Source organism: Delphinapterus leucas, chromosome 14 (assembly GCF_059928025.1).
Source record: "Delphinapterus leucas isolate spDelLeu-1000000601 "Yukka" chromosome 14, BTC_Dleu_Yukka2, whole genome shotgun sequence".
In the NCBI taxonomy this organism is placed as follows: Eukaryota; Metazoa; Chordata; class Mammalia; order Artiodactyla; family Monodontidae; genus Delphinapterus; species Delphinapterus leucas.
Window position 1 is genome coordinate 1,793,708 of NC_143142.1, and position 21,909 is coordinate 1,815,616.

Genomic DNA, 21,909 nt, shown 5'->3' on the forward strand with positions numbered 1-21,909 from the left:
TGCGCGCAGGCTTTTCTCTAGTTGCAGCGAGCGGGGGCTTCTCATTGCGGTGGCTTCTCTTGTTGTGGGCTCTAGGCATGCGGGCTTCAGTAGTTGTGGCTCGTGGGCTCTAGAACGCAGGCTCAGTAGTTGTGGCACACGGGCTTAGTTGCTCTGCAGCATGTGTGATCTTCCCAGACCAGGGATCGAACCCTTGTCCCCTGCGCTGGCAGGCGGATTCTTAACCACTGCGCCACCAGGGAAGTCCCACAAGTATAACTTTTTAAGTGGCAGGAAAAACTGCCCAGATATTTTTAAGGTTCTTTTTTGGCAGCTCAGATTGCACGCAGAGTGCAAATTGTTATGTAGTAAAGTTTCAGGTTCCAATTTATAAAATAAAAACATTTTTTTCTAAGTACTTCACTGAAACTTAAAATACTGAGAATTTCATAATACATGTATAATTTAATATATGAATATATCTATAACTTTGAATATGTTTATGGTTTAGAATTTCATAATTTACTAAATCCTGTATCATCATACAGACAGTTCCCACAGTTGGAATCTGTATAGTTTCTCCAGGAAGTATAATAAATATACGGTTGTATATAAAATAAAAGAGCAAAGCCTGTACCTTTCCACAGGTTAATTACTTCTGGTTTTTAACTTCAAGTCTATTCATTCTGAATGTAAGGAATAGAGAACCTAAGCGATAACCAGCACCCTCACTCCCGCAGATCGCCTTGTTCCAGTCTCTGCTGTTCCCACGTGCCCTTCCGCTCCGGCCCTTGCACACGCTGCTCCATGTGTGTGTCTCTCTCCCCCTTTCTCTGCCGGCCCCACCCCTTCTTTTGGTTTTTTTTTCCTTTGTGGTACACGGGCCTCTCACTGTTGTGGCCTGTCCCGTTGCGGAGCACAGGCTCCGGACGCGCAGGCTCAGTGGGCCCAGCTGCTCCGCGGCATGTGGGATCTTCCCGGACCGGGGCACGAACCCGCATCCCCTGCATCGGCAGGCGGACCCCCAACCACCGCGCCACCAGGGAAGCCCCCACCCACCCCTTCTTTTGGCCTCAGTTCAGACATCACCACCAGGAAGTCTTCCCGCCCTCCTTCCCCCTTGGGTCCCCAGAGATCTTCGTGTCTGTGCATATGAACACACACGAGGTCCTGCTTTCTTCCTGCGCCCTCCCCCAGACTCTGCACCGTTTCCAGGGCAGATGTGTGCTGTCAGGTTTGCTCTGAAGCCTCATGATTCTGCACAAAGCACCTGCTAGGTGTGTATTGAGTCGTGTGTTTGCTTTTGAAAATGCACAGGGTTAGGGAGATGCAGCTGACAGTGGGCTCTGTTGTCTTCAAGGCTCTTTGAGTTGCAAGGGACAGAAACCCCTTAGCTAAAACAGAAAAGGGAGATTGATTAAAGGGTAGAATGGGGCCTCAGACTCAGGGCGGGCTGTGCCGTGAGACCTCACGAGGAGATGGAACCAGGGCCAGCGAGCAACCAAGCCCGCCTCTGTCCTTGACTTTCGTCTGCCGTGCTGCTTCTCACTGTGTGTGTCTGTGTCTTTGTTTCCTGGTTTCTCTGTCCTTCTGTGTGTGCTTTCTCTCCGCTCCACCCCCATCTCTGTCTCATCTCTCTGCTCTTCATTCATTCCTTCAGCTGATCTCTACTGAGTGGCTGCTACGTGCCAGGCACTGTTTCAGGCGTGACTTATGACAAGACCCTTGAAGTCCTTACTCCCCTGAAACGTGTCATGGGGGAGGGGACAAGAAACAGCTAAGTCAATGAGCAATAAAATGCCTTTCCCGGTAACTGCTGGGGAGGAGATGAAACAGGGGGAGTGGGTGTGGGCGTGGCTGTTTTGGGCTGGGCCATCAGGGGTCTCTGATCGGGGGAGGTCTCTGAGCTGAGATCTGAATGAGGAGGATCCGGCCGGGCACAGGTCTGGGAGGTGGGCACTGGGCAGAAGGCACGGCCAGCCCCAGGGCTCTGCTGTGGGCACAGGTTGGTGTGAAGGACAGGAAGGTGGTGAGTTTGATTGTCAGTGGTGAGCAAAACATGAGAGATGAGGAGAAATCTTTAAACATACCTTGGAGAGGAGAAAAACAGAAGCATTTGTGCGATACAGTGTTATTTATGTAAAGTGTAAGTACCTGCAGTATTTATGTAATATTAATAATGGAGACAAATATGAAGTAAAAATATAAAACATGAAGCAGTGTCATATCCTACCTGGGGCATGAGACTACGACTGACTACATAAATGTATGGGAAGGAAATGCTACTGACATTCAACGGCACAATTACCACCTGGCCAACAGTCAGCTTTTACCTAGTTTTAATTACAAGTATTCGTTTTTTACTGAAGTAATGTAATTTTGAAATTAATGTATTGTAGCAGCAAAGCTACTACAACCATTGTACATATTTCAAGATAATTATTTCCTCACAATTATCATTTGCATGGAAGGCCCTAGTGTATGTGTATTTGGAGAACAACCTGGAGAAAGATCCAGTGTTTTATCCAACTTTGGATTCTACTAATTTGTGATAATTCAGCTTCTGAATTATCTAAACGGCATTCCAGTGACAAATGATTCATCTCTGTTAAATAGTCTCTAAACATGGAAGCTACTTGACATCTCTTCCTCAGAACAGTTTTTACAGAGAGAATTGTATTTTAATATAATGCTGCTTTTAAGGAGAATTGTTTTAAAGTTTAACAGAAACGGAAAGTTGATATTTGGATGTTTATCTTGCACTTTGACACTTTAGAAATCAAGTTGGAGGGTATTCCCACTGCTTATAGTAAATGCTTTGCCACAAATCGTTTTGTTATATACGATAAGTACACTGTCGTCAACAGCAGCTACTGTACAGGGATCACACCGTCTCCGCTAGAAAGGTTGAACGTGGGCTTCACTGAAGATGGGGCGATTGTGCAGCAGCTTAAACAGCGTTTTCTTCTTCTTTTTTTTTTTTTTTTTTTTGGCCACGTCGTGCGGCGTGTGGGATTTTAGTTCCTTGACCAGGAATCGAACCCTGGCCCCCTGCAGTGGAAGCACAGAAGCCCTGAACCACTGGACCACCAGGGGAGTCCCTAAAGAGCATTGTTTTGGTAGTCACTTCTTTGTTTCTTTTTTCATTAATGGAAAAGCTAAGACAGTATTACTAGGTCTATTTCCTAATGTCAGGTAATTCTGAGAATTCCAGATAGAACTAAGAAATATAAGTAACGGGTTAAAAATGAGAAGGAAAAAAGAAGACATTAGAGGAAACAGATTCCAAGTCATTGGCTCCCTCTTGGTCTGCAGGTACAGAAACGAATGATTTACCAGGAAGCGAATGACTGAATAAAGGTCACGCATGACACGTGGGCTCCAGTGGCGAGGAAGAATTGAGTTCCTTTGGTAACTGTTTGTTCACCGCCTCCTGCACGGAGTGTGGTCTGTGTGTGATGTGAGAGTAAAATGACCGACTGCCCGTAGGGAGAGTGTCATGTTGGAAACCGTCTCTCCTGAGCCTGGAAATGAGTGAGTGTCTCTCCCGGAGCAGGTGAAGTAGCGGGCTTAGGTTCGCGACCGTGTCACACACACAACAGGCATCTTCGTGTGGGCTTCGCCTCGAGGTGGTCTAGTGCCGCGGGGGTCAGGAGTGGGGCTGGGGGCGTGCAGGTGAAGCAAGACAGGTGTGGATTGATCGTCGTTGAACCCCTGCGATGGACCCATCGAGGGCCCAGTATATCATTCCTTCCACTTTTGTGCGTGTTTGTCATTTTCCACGGCAGAAAGTGAAACAGGCCGAACGCCGAGGCCTCTGAGAACCGCGAGCGGCTGTCAGCGGGGTGAGATGTGCGCCCCCGGCCCCGGGGAATCCCAGCCCTGCTAGGCCACGTTCACCTTCACTCTCTCCCCTCCCCCGTTGAATCTGTAGGGAGTTGGCTACTTACAGTTCAGTCCCTTGAGCCCTATGAGCGCCCCAGCTGAGAAGCGACTGGGTGGGGCGCGGGGAGGCAGTGACGTGCGGGGCCACTCGAGGAGCGCGTGGTGTCGAAGGCCCGCGCGAGGCCGCCCGGCCCGGAGCTCGGAAGAGAGCTGGGAGGCCCGCTTCGCCTGGAGGACCCTCCTGAAGCCCTTTCTTCCGGGAGGAGGGCGGGGGCGGGGCGGGGGCCGGGGTTAAGAGCAAGAGCAAGGGCGTGGGCTGGAGTCAGAGGGGCAGGGCGGCCCCTCCTGGCAGAGGGCGGGTCGTGAAGTGGCGCGCGAGCGGGTGTGGGAGGTAAGTTACGTCGCCCGGTGACTGAGCCAGGCGAGGGCAGCTCTTAACGTTGGGGAGTGAGCGCAGTGTGGGATCTGTGAGGTCGAACCCACCTGGTGCCCAAAGAGGCTGGGTGCTCAGCCGTCCATGGGGTGCTGTGTGCGTGAAGTGGGGATGCTCGCAGGCCTCGGGCGGCGCTGGAGGACCGGTGAGACAACGCGCGACCCGTGCCCTGGCGCGCGCGGTACCCAGTAGCAGCCGTCTTTCACTTCAGGTGCCTTGGGAGCCTGGAGAAAAGCACTGTGGAGTTGGTGGGCGGGTCTGCACATAACTTTCTGTCGCTTGTTAGCCGATTGCCGATCTGCCTTTAAGTGCTTTTTTGTTCGGAATTAAGAGCATGGACCAGAAGTGATTTTAAGAGCCTTTATTGGGGTATGCATGCCCTGGGAAAATAACGCCCTTCTGAAACCCATAGCCCCGCCTCTGGGGGCGGGGACGGGATGGCTGTTGTCCCCGCCTCGTCGCCGGTTAGAACCCACATCTGCGACTCCCGGTAGGTACAGGGTTTTTGCCTCCGGACAGCGCTGTTCACAGGCTGCAGAGTTGAGAGGAGTGTCTCGGTTAGCACGCTTGATTGGAGAAAGGATGGCGTGAGCGTGCTTCAGCCCGTACTGGTGCGTGCGCGTCCTTGGGCTCTCGTGCCGCGGGCCCGCAGACTGGGGCCTGACCCAGGGAGATGTGCCCTCCTGGCTCTGGAGGCCAGAAGCCAGGGTGTCGCGAGGCCGCACGCTCCCCGAACCTGCGCCAAAGCCCTGCCTTGCCTCTCTCACCTTCCCGTGCGGGCAGCGGTCCTCAGGGGTCCTCGGCTTGTGGGTGCATCGCGGTCATCACGGGCCGCCTCCCCCTGTGCGTCTCTGTCTCTTCTCATAAGGACGCGAGTCACGTTGGGTTAAGGGCCCACGCTGCTCCAGCACGACCTCATCTTGACTGACTGCATCTTCACTGACCCTTTTTCCAAATACGGGTCCCAGGCTGAGGTCCTAGGGGTTTGCAACATCTGTGTTTAGGGGGCACAGTTGAACCCATAGTGCTCGTCCTGTTAGCGGAGCTCACATAAGACGTTTGCAGTGGCAGTGCTGCCTGACTGCAGGCATCTTTCCCCGCAGCTGGCGCCTGTGAGAGCAGGGTCCCCCAGCTCTGAGAGGTGCCGGGGGCCTCCGGCCCGCAGCTGAGGGAGCTTCTGCCGGAGTCCTGCGTAGGTGGGTCTCTGCTTTTGCCTCCGAGACCGCCCCACGGCTGTCCCAGCGTGAGGTGTCTCCTGGTGATAACCCGTGTTCACAGTCCTCTCGTAAAAGCCCCTTGTGTGAGGGAACTCGCGCCTCCCGTCGAGGAGCACGCCTCTTCTCCCTTGCCGTCCTGGATTGTCTCATCGAGGAGGCCCTGGGGTAAGGCAGGTGCCGAAGCCTTCCCTGGGGTGGTGAGAGATTATTGTTGATTTTTAGGCCAAATCGATTTGCCTTAGTGAGGGCCCTGGATGGGTGCAGAGGGAGGCTGCATTGTGCTTTCTTGACAGTTTATTAAATTTTGTAGATGTTTTCCTAGCTAAATTTAGTGGAATTTTGTTTCCACGTTATTTCTGGGTTGTAGATCAGTAGAGCCACACTTCAGACTTTCCGTGGTTAAAGACTCTGATTTCACGAGGGTTGAGAGAATCCCCGAAATCTGGCCGCCTCGGCTCTCGCAGGGTTTGAGCTGAGCTGACTCACCCTGCGTGTCCTTGGGGAGACAGTACCTAACAGCTCCCTCCTCTGTATTCTGGCAGGTGTATTTCCTTTTTCCTCCCGAGTCCCCAGCTCTCGCTGGTGGATGCTGTGTCACACGTCCTTGACAAACACTGTGTGATTCCGGTACCAGGTCCTGGGTTCTGACGTTGTCTCCTGTCCCCCGTGGCTGTAGACGGAGGTCGCTTTCTTCCCAAGAGAGACTTTCCACCGTTAGGTTCTGCCTCCCTCGAGGGGTGGGGAACCCAGCCCGGCAGCATCACTTGGAACTTAGAATGTGACGATGTTCCCGACGTTCTAGGACAGTCACGAGTGCGTGGACTGCCTCACCCCAGCCCCGCTGAGTCAGAGACCCAGCCCTCTAGGCAGAGCTGATGCCCCTCAAGTTGGAGACCCATTGGTCTAGAATAACATCTCCTCATTCTTTATTCTTCAGTGTTATTTTAAACTGGTGGTACCTGTTTGTGTCTACATGAAAAATTTTAAAACCAGAATTTTACGTTTTATATTTTTCCATTTTAGTGTAGGAAAAATGATGATGGAGACACAACTGTTGTTGCTGAAAAGGACCCTTTTATGGATGACTTGTAAAGTACGGTGTTATCCTGGGCCTTCCCAGCGGCCAGTTGCTTTCTTCCTCCGTGTTACTTACTCAGGTCTTCGCTACTGAGTCTTTCCTTAGTAAAGTGTTCCTTGATTATGAGTGTGGCCGTGACTGGGAGTTACTCACGTAGGGAAGATTGATAAGCACCAGCTAACATGTGATAGTTCCTTGAAAATTATTACATAGTCTTGAAAAGTGAACTGGTGGTATCAGTATTTTCAATCTTTATAGAGAGTGTGCAATGTAAGCAGTTTCACTTGTTGAGGATAAACCTGGCCTGTGTTAAATGGACGTACTCAGCATGGGTGATTCCACGTCGCTCAGTTCTGAGAGATCTAGCCATTGTTTCCCCAGGACGTGGCTGCTTCTCGGGGCGTGCAGCCCGGTCTGCCCGCCTTGACTGTGGCCTGGTGCGCCTCTGGCACACTTCGGAGTCGTTACACTTTGGTGCTCTTAGTGAGTTGGGATCCTGTAGGTACCGAACTGCTCTTGTCTTTCAGTTCACTGTTTGTGTCTATGTGAAATTTTTTAAAACCAGAATTTTACATTTTATATTTTTCCATTTTAGTGTAGGAAAAATGATGATGGAGACACAACCGTTGTTATTGAAAAGGACCATTTTATGGATGATTTCTTCCATCAGGTAAGAGCCGTTTAATGAAACCCAGACGGACTTGTTTTCTTTAAACATAGTTAAACTAATGTAACTGTGCACTTGTCATATTTGAAATAATACCCTAATATTTTAAAAAGTTGGTGTTTGAATTGCAAATGTTTTCTACACTTTTTAGTGCTAGGAAAACATTCTTCTTGGTGATGGACTTGGTGGGGGGGGTTGAGAATGGTGATCGTGGCTGTGGAGGGCACATGAAGAGACTGATGCCCGCAGGCTGGGGTGCTGGCCCGGCGGGGCTGCTGCTCCAGGGCCGTGCTGGGGGAAGGCGCGTCTTCCGAACACGGGAAGGCCCCGGGGAGATGCTGCTGCACCCATGGCCAGCGGTGTTCTCCAGACTCGGGGGGGTTTGGTCCCGGGGAGGGGAAGGCCTGGGGGCAGTGCTGCCCCTCAGCTGGTGGTCAGGTGTGCACGGTACACACAGCGAGGCTTCCCTTGCTTTCCTCCTGCAGAATGGCAGTGAGTCCCACATATCAAAGAGCTCACGTTGTGTATTTCCTAAAATCTTTGATTGAATTTTAAATTCCTCTCCTGAGAAGTTTTCCACGTTTCAGAATACCGGTCTCTAGGTCATATGGACTTCTCTCTCCTGAGAGGTCTTATCCGTAAGCAAAGATACGATTGTAGCAGCTCTGCTCTGCCATTGCTGTCAGGCAGCACGGCCTTTCTCTGGGCTGTCCGCATGTGGGCCCGCGCCCTTGGATCTGACCTCACACCTGTCCGTTCCTTCGGGCTTCCCTGCGAGGCCTTTCCCTCTCCCTCTTAGCCCCCCAGGGCTGTTTCTAGGCTGGCGTCATGTTTAAATTGTTAACCCTAAGTCATAGCTGATCAAATTTTGCATAATTTAAAATTTTTGAAATTGTGTCAGAGAACAAATATTTTGACTTTGTTACATATGAAGAAAAGAAACGGGTTCAGTGTAATTTTTTAATGATGAAAGCTTCATTTGCAGGACTTGTTTTGATTATGTTGAATCTCGTCTACAAGTTTCAGTTAACTCAAATCTGTTGACAGTCTAAACCGGTCTATCAATACGTGGATTTGAAAATATGTAATATGTTAATAAAAAATATCTTAGAAGTTATCTAAGATAACTTTAGAAGTTATCAGTTTTCCAGATCCAGTCAGAATTTATTGAATACCTGGTGTAAGAACCTATTCATTGGGTTTCAAGCATTTATGTTAGTTCTTAATCTTATCTAATGGAAAAAACATGAAATTAAATCGTTAGCTACAGGAACTTGCTTTAAGGTACAAAAGAGTTAAGATGGTGGATTTCCGGCTTTCACTTTGGAAATGAGACTCTTTTTACTGTCTTGAGCTTACCTACCCACTTTGTAAAATCATTAATTGTCTGATTTTACCCCCTTTACCTAGATGCTTAATTCTTCCATACCAGTTCTCCGGAAAAACATTTCTCATTTTAAGAATCTCCCAGCATTAAATGTTGTCGTTGTACTTTATAGAAGACTTATGTAAATCACTCAGAGTCATTAAGCCGTAGTAACTTAGCGCTAACCCATTCCGGCTGTGGGCGTCTCAGAGCTGCAGACAGAAACGGGTGACTCCTCGTGTTAGGGAGGTTTGAGAGCCATCGATTGTAACGTAAGTTCCAGTTTCATTTGTTAAATGGTTGATTTATTTTACAGTTAATTTCTGTGAAATGACTTCTTAGACAGACAGATAGAGGAGCAAATGATGTTTGTTAATACAAACTCTTTCTTAGAAAATGGCATTCAGGTCTTGCGTATCACATAGAACTTTGCAAAAGGTGGGATTCTGCGCGTGACCAGTGTTTGCTGAAGACTAGCGTAGTGCTGTAATGAGCGGCCAGGAATCTCCTCTCTGCGAAGGTGGTTTGTAGTTGACGGGGCGGGGGGGTGGGGGGGCCCTGCGTGGTGTGCTTCATCAGTGTAAATGGACCTGGCACCACAGCGACGGTGGCGCTTCCCTCCTGGTCCCGAGTCGGTGACCCAGCAGTTTTCTTTTTGGACCACGCTGGGACTTCTGCTGCACAGATACTGGTGGTATGTGTACTGCAGAACCCTCCAAGAGGTAAAACAGTGTCTCTCCTACTTTGTGACAGATGCGTGCTACTGAATTTATTTCAGAAATGCTGCTTTAATGATGCCTCGTTGAAATGTAGATCTGTGCACTAAAACCCCAAAGTCATTATTTGTGTTGAAGCCTGCATGATAAAGTAGCAAAAATTTTAAAAGATTCCGTTTTAATTCTGTGTACTGTTTTTATATGATTAATTAAATTATAAGTATGTGAAGTGTATGAAGTTCTGTAGAAATTGACTGTAAATAAATGGAAATAACACCCAGGCCTAATGAAATAGCCGTTCACTGCTCTATGCAAGTAGAATTCTGTGTTCAACTCTCCTCTAAAACTTTGGTTTTCAAAATGTGCTGTGGGGCTTGGTCCCAGTGTCCCTGGGGTCCCTAAGGCCTTTCCATTGAGTTTGTGTGGCTGGTAACGATTTTCATAAAAATACCAAGATGTTTACCTCTTTCCTCTCACTCTGTCACGAATGGACAATGGGGGAGTTTCCCAGAGGCTACATCAAGTGTGTGATACGGCAACAGGCTAAACACAGAAGTAGGTATCAGAATCAAGATGCCTTCCATTAAGCTAGAAATTAGATTTGCAGAAAAATGTAGATCAATGCTCGTACTTTCACTGATTTGGGGGGGAGGGAATTCTGCTTTTTCCATAAAAATAGGTTATTGGTATTAACATCTGTATTAATTTCCTACTGCTGGTGTAACAAATTACCACAGCCGTAGTGGCTAAACCCAACATACACTTAGAGCCTGACAGCTGCAGAGGTCCGAAGCTGAAACGAGCCACTGGGGCTCCTGTCAAGGTGCCGGCAGGGCCGCGCCCTCCTGCAGACCCGGCGGGGAGAGGCTGCGTCCTGCCTTCTCCAGCTTCTGGGGGCACCTGCGTCCTTGGCTCGGGGCCCTTTTCCCCAGCGTCGGGCACCTCACCGCAGCCTCTGCTTCTACTGTAACGTCGCTTTTTTCTAAGTTTGGTCCTGTTGGCTTCTGTTTTATAAGGACTCTTGTGGTTACACTGGAACAAACCAGATAATCCAGGGTAATCTCCCATCTCGACTCTTAACTCATCACACCTGCAAGGTGGCTTTTGCCCCGTAGGTGACATTCTGAGGATGAGAACGTGGACGTCCACCATGGCATGTTGTGGTCTTGTAATTAACTGTCTTCAGTGAATTAACGCATGTCGAAGCTGTTTCTCCACTATGGGAATTATCCGAAGCGAGCTACAGCCTACGTGAGCCAAAGCTCTTTGGGGTCTTCCGTAACTTTCAGGATTAAAGAGGCGCTGAGACCAAACACGCGAGAGCCGCTCTAGTCCGTAGGGCTCCTCACGCTGGCATCTCACCTCCCCACTGGGATGTGCGTCCCCGTTGCTCAGAAATCAGGGCGATGGGAGAGGATGCACTGGCACGAGAAGCCTCGCCCGCACTCCTGTCTTCATCTGCTGGTTTCCTCACCTGTCCCCTCGGAAGGTGACCCTTTTCTTAGTTTCTTATTTAGACACCCCAGCGTTTCTTCGTGTAAATGTTAACGTCTGCAGGTTAATCGCTGCTTATCTTGGCCTCTTTCTTGCATCGTTGCTAACATGTATACGTGTCGTTCTGCACCTTGTGGGTATTTTTTTTTTTTCGGCGTGTTTTTAACTTGGTAATATATCCTGGAGGTGTTTTCATATCTTTTGTTAGAGTTCCGTAATGTAACCTAACAAGTCCCCTGCTGCTGGGCTTTAGGGTTTTCCTCATCGTTCAAATAGAGAAGTTGTGCTTAGTTTCCTAGGGCTGCACAAACGGAGTGGCTTCAAACAGCACAGATTTACTGTCTTCATCTCTGGAAGCCGGAAGTCCAGGCTGGTCCCACCGGGATGAAGCCACATTGCCAGCAGGACCGCACGCCCCAGGAGCTCTGGGCAGAGCCCGCTGCCCTGCCTTCCCCACCTCTCGAGCTGCACCCCTGGCGCCCCTCCGCCTGCCAGGCCGGCAGCAGACCATTGTGCTTCACTAGTGTCGCGTGGCCGCCTTCTGTCGTCCCATCTCCATCTACTTCCCTCTTACAAGTACCCTTGGGGTCATACTGAGGGCCCACCGGGGGATCCGGGATTGTATCTCCCCATCTCAAGACCCTTTGTTTCCGTCACATCTGCAGTTCCCTTTGCCGTATAAGGTAACCATCCAAGGTCCCGGGGGCCAGGACCTGGACATTTTGGGGGACAGTATTCAGCCTGCCACACTTGTTATGAATCCATCTGGACAGATCTTGCTAATGAATACGTTACATTTTGAGACAAGTAGTGAATACTTTAGAGTATCAGAGGCAAAAAATAATGACTAGGAAGGCTTGGTCTTATCAGCTGTCAGTACCTCCCCACATGAGAGTATGGTGGTCGGCCTCTGCTGCAGGGTGAGCTCCCTTCTTGACTGCACGGAGACTGGCGTTGGTAGTAGATGCCTCTGGCTGCCAGGTTTTCCTGGTGGCCGATATTGCCTTAGCCATAAAGGTAGATATTTTAATATGGCGCATTTCCCTTTATTTTTTAAATTAAATGAATGGGAAAAGGTGGTTGTTTCTTTATGTGGTAATTATTCACTTATTTTCTTCCTCTTCTATCCTTCTCTTTTTAGGTAATGGAAAGTGGTTGCAAATGTGAATTTGCCGCAGTGGTGATGACTTTCTCTCTCTCTCTCCTAGGTTGAGGAGATCAGAAACAGTATAGCTAAAATAGCTCAGTATGTTGAAGAAGTAAAGAAAAACCACAGCATCATTCTTTCTGCACCAAACCCAGAAGGAAGTAAGTTGCTGGTTTTAAAAAGAAGTGTGTCTGTCTATCTGTGTGCCTGGCCCTCTTGCTGTCCACAGCACAGGCCTTAGCCTGGAAACACGTGAGATTGAGCTGGGAGCTTGTAAAAAGTGCCAGAGGCTGGTGGGCCACCCCTCGGGATTCTCATGCCTCTGGTCTGGATGAACCAAGGCATCGGTGTGGTTTTCTACAGCTTCTGCGGGATCTGGTGTTCAGCTGGGGTGAGGATCAATGACTTGTGATATCCACGAGCATACATGGATGTGGCCTTGCAGAACTTTGGGGTCACGTCAGTGACTGGGCCTTAGATCTGTATTATGTCCACAGTTAAACAGGAGTGATAGAATTTTGTGTTTAGATGAAAGTTAATAAGAGGTTGATTTGGAAAACAGTACTTGTTAGAGCAGGTTTAAAGATGAAGAACAGACTAAAGTGATCTTAAGTCTTCAGCAAAGGCTTTTGTATGGAGTGTGCTGTTCGTAGTGTCTGTTGAGGGCAGCATGTGAGCAAGTGATTTAACATTAACTGGACATCAGGGCATTGTTAGTTATAAGGAAGTGTTTCCTTGATCTACAGTGACAAATTTTGAGAACTTGAAAGGTAAGATGGATCTGGATAAGCTAGAGACTGCAAATTGGAATCCATATATCATTTGGGGGGATAATTGATATCCTCACAATACTGAGTCTTTTAATCTGTGAAACTGGTCTGTCCCTTTACTTACATCTTCTGTAATTGCTCTCAGTGATGCTCTGCAGGGTTCTCTGTAGAGGTCTCACACACCTTTCATGGCAGGTGATGCTTTCGGTTTTAATGTGAACAGTATCTGCTGTAAATTTTGTTTTCTACTTGTTTCCATATATGGAAATACGGTGGGTTTTGTATGTTGACCTTGTATCCCGTTATCTTGCCTAATTACTTAATTAATTTTAATAATTTGTGGATTCTGTTAGGTTTTTTCTGCACCCAGTCATGACACCTGTGAATAATCACAGTTGTCCCTCAGTTCTTATGCTTTTTATTTTCAGTTGACTTATTTCACTGACTTTCCGTACAGCATTGAATAGAGGTGGTGATGGGAACACGCTTATTCTCAGTCTTGGAGGAAAGTTGAAAGCAACTTTGTTAGGTTATTTGGTGTGGCCTTACATTGAAAAAATAACTTGGTATTAAATTGAAAAAACTCATTTTGAAGATTTTGCATGTCTCGTAAAATAACGCTCTGGGCGTCTGTAGATGCCCTGGATAGAAGGCTATTTAGAAGGATATTTTCCAAAGTGTGTTCCTGGAGCATGAATCTCAGTAGCTAGTATGTGAAACAAGACTTCTGTGGCCAAATGCATTCGGAGTCCTTTTCACACCACATCCCCACTTGGAAGGTTGCAGAGTAATAAAGGCTCTGAGAAGTCCTGCAATGAAGAAACCTTTGCTTAGTGGAGTGTTTCACAAATGTATTTGCTCACAGAACTTTTTGTGTAACACCTGTTAACATCTTGCTCAATTCTCGGGGAAGCTGAATTTGAATACATATTACTGTATTTTTTTCTTTCGAGAAGTTTACCTCCAAAAAACTTTTGCTGCCACGTTACAGCAGCTTCAGCAATGTTGGAGTGAAGTTGGGGCTCTTAACGCTTCGCAGTAGTCCCTTTGGGCTCTGAATAAGACTGTTGCTTCCTGTCTCTGTTTCACAGCAGGGTGGGAACCAGAGCATAAGAAGTGATGTCTCGCTGCTCCCTGAGTTGCTCTCTGTAAAGAGCAACGCGGTTACTCCTGCCCCACAATGCTGGGCCCTAGGAAGTGCCCAGGGTGGGGCAGTGGGCAGTGGGCTGCTGTCCCCCCAGCCCTTTGTCCTGGTGGGTGGGGAGGGGCAAGGTGGAGCTCCAGCTCTTCGGTGCCGGTGCCCTCCCTGCCTGGGCTCCTGGGTGGGCCCGCAGAAAGGGGTTCCAGAGCACAGTGGCCACCGGGTGGCGCCACCCCATGGCCGGGCCCTGGCCTGTTGGCTTCTGCTGCAGAGGCAGGGCTGGCTGGCCGGCCAGATTGTTTCATTAACCTCAGTGACAAGATCCCAGAGAAAGATTTGCCTGAGAAGCTAATAGAGGGTATTAGTAAAGGGTTACTCTCACTTTTCTTTATTGACTTTACATTTTTGTACTTTCTTTTTTTAAGAGGGCCACTGAAAATGTGTAAGTTTCAGGCCCTCCAAAACATGGACCCACCTGGTGGGAGCCTGAAATGTGTGTTATTCAACTTTCTGGGTCTGCTGGTGATAGTGTTGCGGCTGGCATCACCATCAGAGGATGGAGGGGATTTTACTCAACAGTAACACGTCTTGTCGTTCCTCTGAGTCAGGAGTCAGAGCCCTTCTTTTCATCCCATGTTTTAGGTGTGGGCGTCCTAAACAGTCACAACCTGTTGCTAACATTTTATCTGCCCTTCTTCTCCGTCTGCGTTGTAACGCTCCTGGGCTGGCCTCTCGTCTCTGAGCTACAACGATTACATCCGGTTGCCTCCCGTCTCTAAATCCTCCTCCTTTGTGCATTTTGTGCTTTTCTGCTGGAGTACACGTTTCAGACTCGCTTGAGAACTGTGTGGTCACCACTTAGTGTAGAAAGCCTCTTCTCAGGTGAGCGGTGGGTTCAAACCCCAGTTCCACCGTGAATTCACTGTTGACCATGGACAGATCGCGCACCGTTCCATGTAAATGCCGACTGCTACTGTCGTCAGTGTTTCCCCCTCATCACCTTGTTCCATCCCATCCTTCCTCCTGCTTCCGCGTGAGAGGTGTGTGTCTCCTTTTTAAGGGCAACTGTGGTATGTGGCCTTGAGCCATCTCTCGCTGTACTTCCGTCCGGGCTCCTGGACCGGAAGGCCGCCCGTCTGCCCGTCCAAGCATGCCTGCCCGCAGCCCTGCCTCGCCCCGCGGCGGCTGTTGCTTCCCGAGAGGGGTCTCGCGGGCCTCCCCTCACCCCGGCTGCGCTGCAGGTCCTGCCGGCAGCCTCAGCCCTGGCCCTTGTCCTCCCTCCTTAGCGTCCAGCCCTGCTGACTGGCTCCCCCGCCCCGCCCTCATCCTCTTCATCTTTTAAAGTTAACCTGTTTTACGTTATCAGAGTTAATTACGTGCTTTATCGTGGGCATTTTGGAAGAAAGCAGAAAGGAAGAAAAAAAAAAACAACGCTCGTAACCGGTCCCGTGGTGATAAACACCGTTAACGTTTCGGTAAATATTTTTCTAGCAAAAAATATGTATAAAACATACACTTTTAAAGAAGTGTACTGGACTTTCCTGGCGTAAAATGGTTAGAACTTCGCCTTCCAGTGTCGTGGGTACGGGTTCGATCCCTGGTCAGGGAGCTAGGATCCCACATGCCTCGCAGCCGAAAAACCAAACCACATAAGAAGAAGCAAAATTGTAACAAATTCAGTAAAGACTTTAAAAATGGTCCACATCAAAAGAAAAAAAACATCTTTAAAGAAGTGTAGGGTTTGGAGCACCCGGTGCCTGTGGCCGTACAGTGTACCTCTTTTCCTGATGAGCAGAGCGTTCCAGGACCCTTTTTGTAATGGCTGCCTGCTGGTCATCGTCGGCCGTTTCTGTGGGAGCAGAATGGCCTGGGGCCGGATGGCAGTGTGCCTTTCGTCGTTTACAGATAGCTTGCTCCCAGTGTGTGGCGGGTATTGCCGGGACCTCGCATCGTTGTGGCGTCACATGTGATCCTCACCTTAGACTTGCTGCTGCGCAGAGCAGCAGGGACCAGGCTGAACGCTGGACGGGTGGAGGCCCGTTCACGCCTTGCGCTGGCCTCGCGAGGCCGGTGCTCCCCTCGGGTGTGTCCGAGAGCCGAGGATGTTGGGGGTTGGAGAGGGTGAGCAGTTAGTGCAGAGTCTCGAGCGCCCTGGGACTCAGCCGGCTCTGCCGTCCCCGCTGCTGTCCTGAACCGCAGGCAGCACCAGGCGGAGCCGCGGGCCCACCCAGCGTCCGGGTTTCACGGTTACAGACCACTCCGCCCCGGGCATCCTCGCCTACCTGTGTGTCCTTGAGTACTTGTCAGCTCACCTCTCGGGCCAGCATTCCTGGGAACATCGTGCTACATCAAGGGACTCGTCCCATTAAATGTGCTTTTCATATTTTTAGCTTGAAACTTTTCTAATTATGGGAAAGTTGCAATTATGGTACAGTGAAAATTCACGTTCCCTTCACTGAGATTCACCAATTGTTAACATTTCGCCACGTTTGATTTCTTTCTCTTTGTGTATGTGTGTGTATGTGTCTGTATATGTGTGCGTGTACACACACACTGCACATGTATATATACACACGCATACATACACACACATGTTATTTTTGCTGACTCATTTTAGAGTGAGTTGCAGGCCTTGTGACCATCCACCCCTGAGTACGCCAGTGTTCATCTCCTAAGGAGGAGGTTCTCTTGTAATTATCTAATTCAGAACATTTGATGTTGATAAAAACGCTGTCTAATCCACAGCCCATATTCTCAGTCAAAAATCATCACGTTGGTAGCCTTTATAGCTGTTTTACCCTCTTTCCAGGGTCTGATCCAGACACCTAGGCAGATAAAGCCTAGACACAAATGCCTTTATTTTTATTTACTTATTTGTTTATTTATTTATTTATTTGCCTGCACTGGGTCTTTGTTGCGGCACGTGGGCTCTCCGTTGCTCCGTGTGGGATGTTTTTTTTTTTTTGCGGTACGCTGGCCTCTCACTGTTGTGGCCTCTCCCGCTGCGGAGCACAGGCTCCGGACGCGCAGACTCAGCGGCCGTGGCTCACGGGCCCAGCCACTCCGCGGCATGTGGGATCTTCCCGGACCGGGGCACGAACCCATGTCCCCTCATTGGCAGGCGGACTCCCAACCACTGCGCCACCAGGGAAGCCCTCCTGGTTTTTGATTGAGAACTGGGCTTGGTGTATGAAGGCTTGTGGCCACGGTATGAGTCTCGGGATAGTATTTTTTTTTTTGAATTTTATTTTATTTATGTTTTTATACAGCAGGTTCTTATTAGTCATCCATTTTATACACATCAGTGTATACATCTCAGTCCCAGTCACCCAATTCATCCCACCACCACCCCGCTTCCCCCCTTGGTGTCCATATGTTTGTTCTCTGCATCTTTGTCTCTGTTTCTGCCCTGCAAACCCGTTCATCTGTACCATTTTTCTAGGTTCCACATGTATGCGTTAATATACAATATTTGTTTTTCTCTTTTTGACTTACTTCACTCTGTATGACAATCCCTAGATCCATCCACATCTCTACAAATGACCCAATTTCGTTCGTTTTTATGGCTGATATTCCACTGTATATATGTACCACATCTTCTTTATCCATTCTTCTGTTGATGGGCATTTAGGTTTCTTCCATGACCTCGGTATTGTAAATAGTGCTGCAGTGAAGATTGGGGTGCATGTGTCTTTTTGAATTATGGTTTTCTCTGGGTATATGCCCAGTAGGATTGCTGGGTCATATGGTTATTCTGTTTTTAGTTTTTTAAGGTTTTTTATGGTTTTCGCTGGGTATATGCCCAGTAGGATTGCTGGATCATGTGGTTATTCTGTTTTTAGTTTTTTAAGGAACCTCCATACTGTTCTCCAGAGTGGTTGTATCAGTTTACATTCCCACCAACAGTGCAAGAGGGTTCCCTTTTCTCCACACCCTCTCCAGCATTTGTTGTTTGTAGATTTTCTGACGATTCCCATTCTAACTGGTGTGAGGTGGCACCTCATTGTAGTTTTGATTTGCATTTCTCTAATAATTAGTGATGTTGAGCATCCTTTCATGTGCTTCTTGGCCATCTGTATGTCTTCTTTGGAGAAATGCCTGTTTAGGTCTTCTGCTCATTTTTTGATTGCGATGTTTGTTTTGTTAATATTGAGCTGCATGAGCTGTTTACATATTTTGGAGATGAATCCTTTGTCCATTGATTCGTTTGCAGATATTCTCTCCCATTCTGAGGGTTGTCTTTTTGTCTTCTTTGTAGTTTCCTTTGCTTTGCAAAAGCTTTTACGTTTCATTAGGTCCCATTTGTTTATTTTTGTTTTTATTTCCATTACTCTGGGAGGTGGATCAAAAAAGATCTTGCTGTGATTTATGTCAAAGAGTGTTCTTCCTGTGTTTTCCTCTAAGAGTTTTATAGTGTCCAGGCTTACATTTAGGTCTCTAACCCATTTTGAGTTTATTTTTGTGTATGGTGTTGGGAGTGTTCTAATTTCATTCTTTTACATGTAGCTGTCCATGTTCCCAGCACCACTTATTGAAGAGACTGTCTTTTTGCCATTATATATTCTTGCCTCCTTTGTCATAGATTAGTTGACCATAGGTGCGTGGGTTTATCTCTGGGCTTTCTATCCTGTTCCATTGATCTATATTTCTGTTTTTGTGCCAGTACCATATTGTCTTGATTACTATAGCTTTGTGGTGTAGTCTGAAGTCAGGGAGTCTGACTCCTCCAGCTCCGTTTTTTTCCTTCAAGACTGCTTTGGCTATTGGGGGTCTTTTGTGTCTCTGTACAAATTTTAAGATTTTTTGTCCTGGTTCTGTAAAAAATGCCACTGGTAATTTGATAGGGATTGAATTGAATCTGTAGATTGGGTAGTATAGTCATTTTCACACTATTGATTCTTCCAATCCAAGAACATGGTATATCTCTCCATCTGTTGATATTATCTTTAATTTCTTTCATCAGTGTCTTGTAGTTTTCTGCATACAGGTCTTTTGTCTCCCTAGGTAGGTTTATTCCTAGGTATTTTATTCTTTTTGTTGCAGTGGTAAATGGGAGTGTTTCCTTAATTTCTCTAACAGATTTTTCATCATTAGCGTATAGGAATGCAGGAGATTTCTGTGCATTAATTTTGCATCCTGCTACTTTACCACATTCATTGCTTAGCTATAGTAGTTTTCTGGTGGCATCTTTAGGTTTCTCTATGTACAGTATCATGTCATCTGCAAACAGTGACAGTTTTACTTCTTTGCCAATTTGTATTCTTTTATTTCTTTTTCTTCTCTGAGTGCCATGGCTAGGACTTCCAAAACTATGTTGAATAATAGTGGCAAGAGTGGACATCCTTGTCTTTTTCCAGATCTTAGAGGAAATGCTTTCAGTTTTTCACCATTGAGAATGATGATTGCTGTGGGTTTGTTGTATATGGCCATTATTATGTTGAGGTAGGTTCCCTCTGTGCCTACTTTCTAGAGAGGTTTTATCATAAATGGGTGTTGAATTTTGTCAGAAGCTTTTTCTGCATCTATTCAGATGATCATATGGTTTTTATTCTTCAGTTTGTTAATATGGCATATCACATTGATTGACCTGGGATAAAACCCACTTGATCATGGTGTATGATCCTTTTAATGTGCTGTTGGATTCTGTTTGCTAGTATTTTGTTGAGGGTTTTTGCATCTATATTCATCAGTGACAGTGGTCTGTAATTTTCCTTTTTTGTAGTGTCTTTATCTGGTTTTGGTATCAGGGTGATGGTGGCCTCATAGAATGAGTTTGGGAGTGTTCCTTCCTCTGCAGTTCTTTAGAAGAGTTTGAGATGGATGGGTGTTAGCTCTTCTCTAAATGTTTGATAGAATTCACCTGTGAAGCTCTCTGGTCCTGAACTTTTGTTTGTTGGAAGATTTTTAATCACAGTTTCAATTTCATTACTTGTGATTGGTCTGTTCATATTTTCTATTTCTTCCTGGTTCAGTCTTGGAAGGTTATACCTTTCTAAGAATTTGTCCACTTCTTCCAGGTTGTCCATTTTATTGGCATAGAGTTGCTTGTAGTAGTCTCTTAAGATGCTTTGTATTTCTGTTGGTTATTTAGTAACATATTGTTTAGCCTCCATGTGTTCGTGTTTTTTACATTTTTTTCCCTGTAATTGATTTCTAATCTCATAGCATTGTGGTCAGAAAAGATGCTTGATATGATTTCAATTTTCTTAACTTTACTGAGGCTTGATTTGTGACCCAAGATTTGATCTATCCTGAAGAGTGTTCCGTGCGCAGTTGAGAAGAAAGTGTCATCTGCCGTTTTTGGATGGAATGTCCCATAAACATTAATTAAATCTATCTGGTCTGTTGTGTCATTTAAAGCTTGTCCTTCCTTATTCATTTTCTGTGTGGATGATCTCTCCGTTGGTGTAAGTGAGGTGTTAAAGTCCCCCACTCTTACTGTGTTACTGTCGATTTCCTCTTTTATAGCTGTTAGCAGTTGCCTTATGTATTGAGGTGCTCCTGTGTTGGGGGCATATATATTTATAATTGTTATATCTTCTCCTTGGATTGATCCCTTGATCATTATGTAGTGTCCTTCCTTGTCTCTTGTAACATTCTTTATTTTAAAGTGCACTTTATCTGATATGAGCATTGCTACTCCAGCTTTCTTTCGATTTCCATTTGCATGGAATACCTTTTTCCACCCCGTCACTTTCAGTCTGAATGTGTCCCTAGGTCTGAAGTGGGTCTCTTGTAGACAGCATATATATGGGTCTTATTTTTGTATCCATTCAGCGAGCCTGTGTCTTTTGGTTGGAGCATTTAATCCATTCACGTTGAACGTAATTATCGATATGTATGTTCCTATTACCATTTTCTTAATTGTTATGGGTTTGTTTTTGCAGGTCCTTTTCTTCTCTTGTTTTTCCCACTTAGAGAAGTTACTTTAGCGTTTGTTGTAGAGCTGGTTTGATGGTGCTGAATTCTCTTAGCTTTTGTCTTGTCTGTAAAGGTTTTGATTTCTTCATCGAGTCTGAATGAGATCCTTGCCGGGTTGAGTAATCTTGGTTGTACGTTCTTCCCTTTCATCACTTTAGATATATTGTGCCACTCCCTTCTGGCTTGTAGAGTTTCTTCTGAGAAATCAGCTGTTAACTTTATGGGAGTTCCCTTGTATGTTATTTGTCATTTTTCCCTTGTTGCTTTCAATAATTTTTATTTGTCTTTGATTTTTGTCAATTTGATTACTATGTGTCTCAGTGTCTTTCTCGTTGGGTTTTTCCTGCCTGGGACTCTGTTCGCTTCCTGGAATTGGGTGGCTATTTCCTTTACCATGTTAGGGAAGTTTTTGACTATAATCTCTTCACATATTTTCTGGGGTCCTCTCTCTCTCTCTTCTCCTTCTGGGACCCCTATAATGTGAATGTTGTTGCATCTAATGTTGTCCCAGAGGTCTCTTAGGCTGTCTTCATTTCTTTTCATTCTTTTTTCTTTATTGTGTTCCGCGGCAGTGAATTCCACCATTCTGTCTTCCTGGTCACTTACCCCTTCTTCTGCCTCAGTTATTCTGTTATTGATTCCTTCTAGTGTATTTTTCATTTCAGTTATTGTATTGTTCATCTCTGTTTGTTCTCTAATTCTTCTAGGTCTTTGTTAAACATTTCTTGCATCTTCTCGATCTCTGCCTCCATTGCTTTTCCGAGGTCCTGGATCATCTTCACTATCATTATTCTGAATCCTTTCTCTGGAAGGTTGCCTATCTCCACTTCACTTAGTTGTCTTTCTGGGGTTTTATCTTGTTCCTTCGTCTGGTACATAGCCCTCTGCCTATTCATCTTGTCTGTCTTTCTGTGAATGTGGTTTTTGTTCCCCAGGCTGCAGGATTGTAGTTCTTCTTGCTTCTGCTGTCTGCCCTCTGGTGGATGAGGCTATCTAAGAGGCTTGGGCAAGCTTCCTGGTGGGAGGGACTGGTGGTGGGTAGAGCTGACTGTTGCTCTCGATAGTATTTTCTTTTTTACGAGATGATTCTTAAAC

General features: G+C 46.8%; 1 protein-coding gene across 2 annotated transcripts in view; it reads left to right on the plus strand.

Annotated features, from left to right (window-relative positions):
* Positions 1-21,909, plus strand: part of STX2 (syntaxin 2) — a 45,171-nt gene that overhangs the window by 7,144 nt on the left and 16,118 nt on the right. For both annotated transcript variants that reach the window (XM_022597796.3, XM_022597797.2), the window contains exons 2-3: positions 7,188-7,262; positions 12,044-12,143. In XM_022597796.3, the coding sequence (XP_022453504.1) occupies positions 7,188-7,262; positions 12,044-12,143 (175 nt within the window). The remainder of the gene's footprint in view (positions 1-7,187; positions 7,263-12,043; positions 12,144-21,909) is intronic.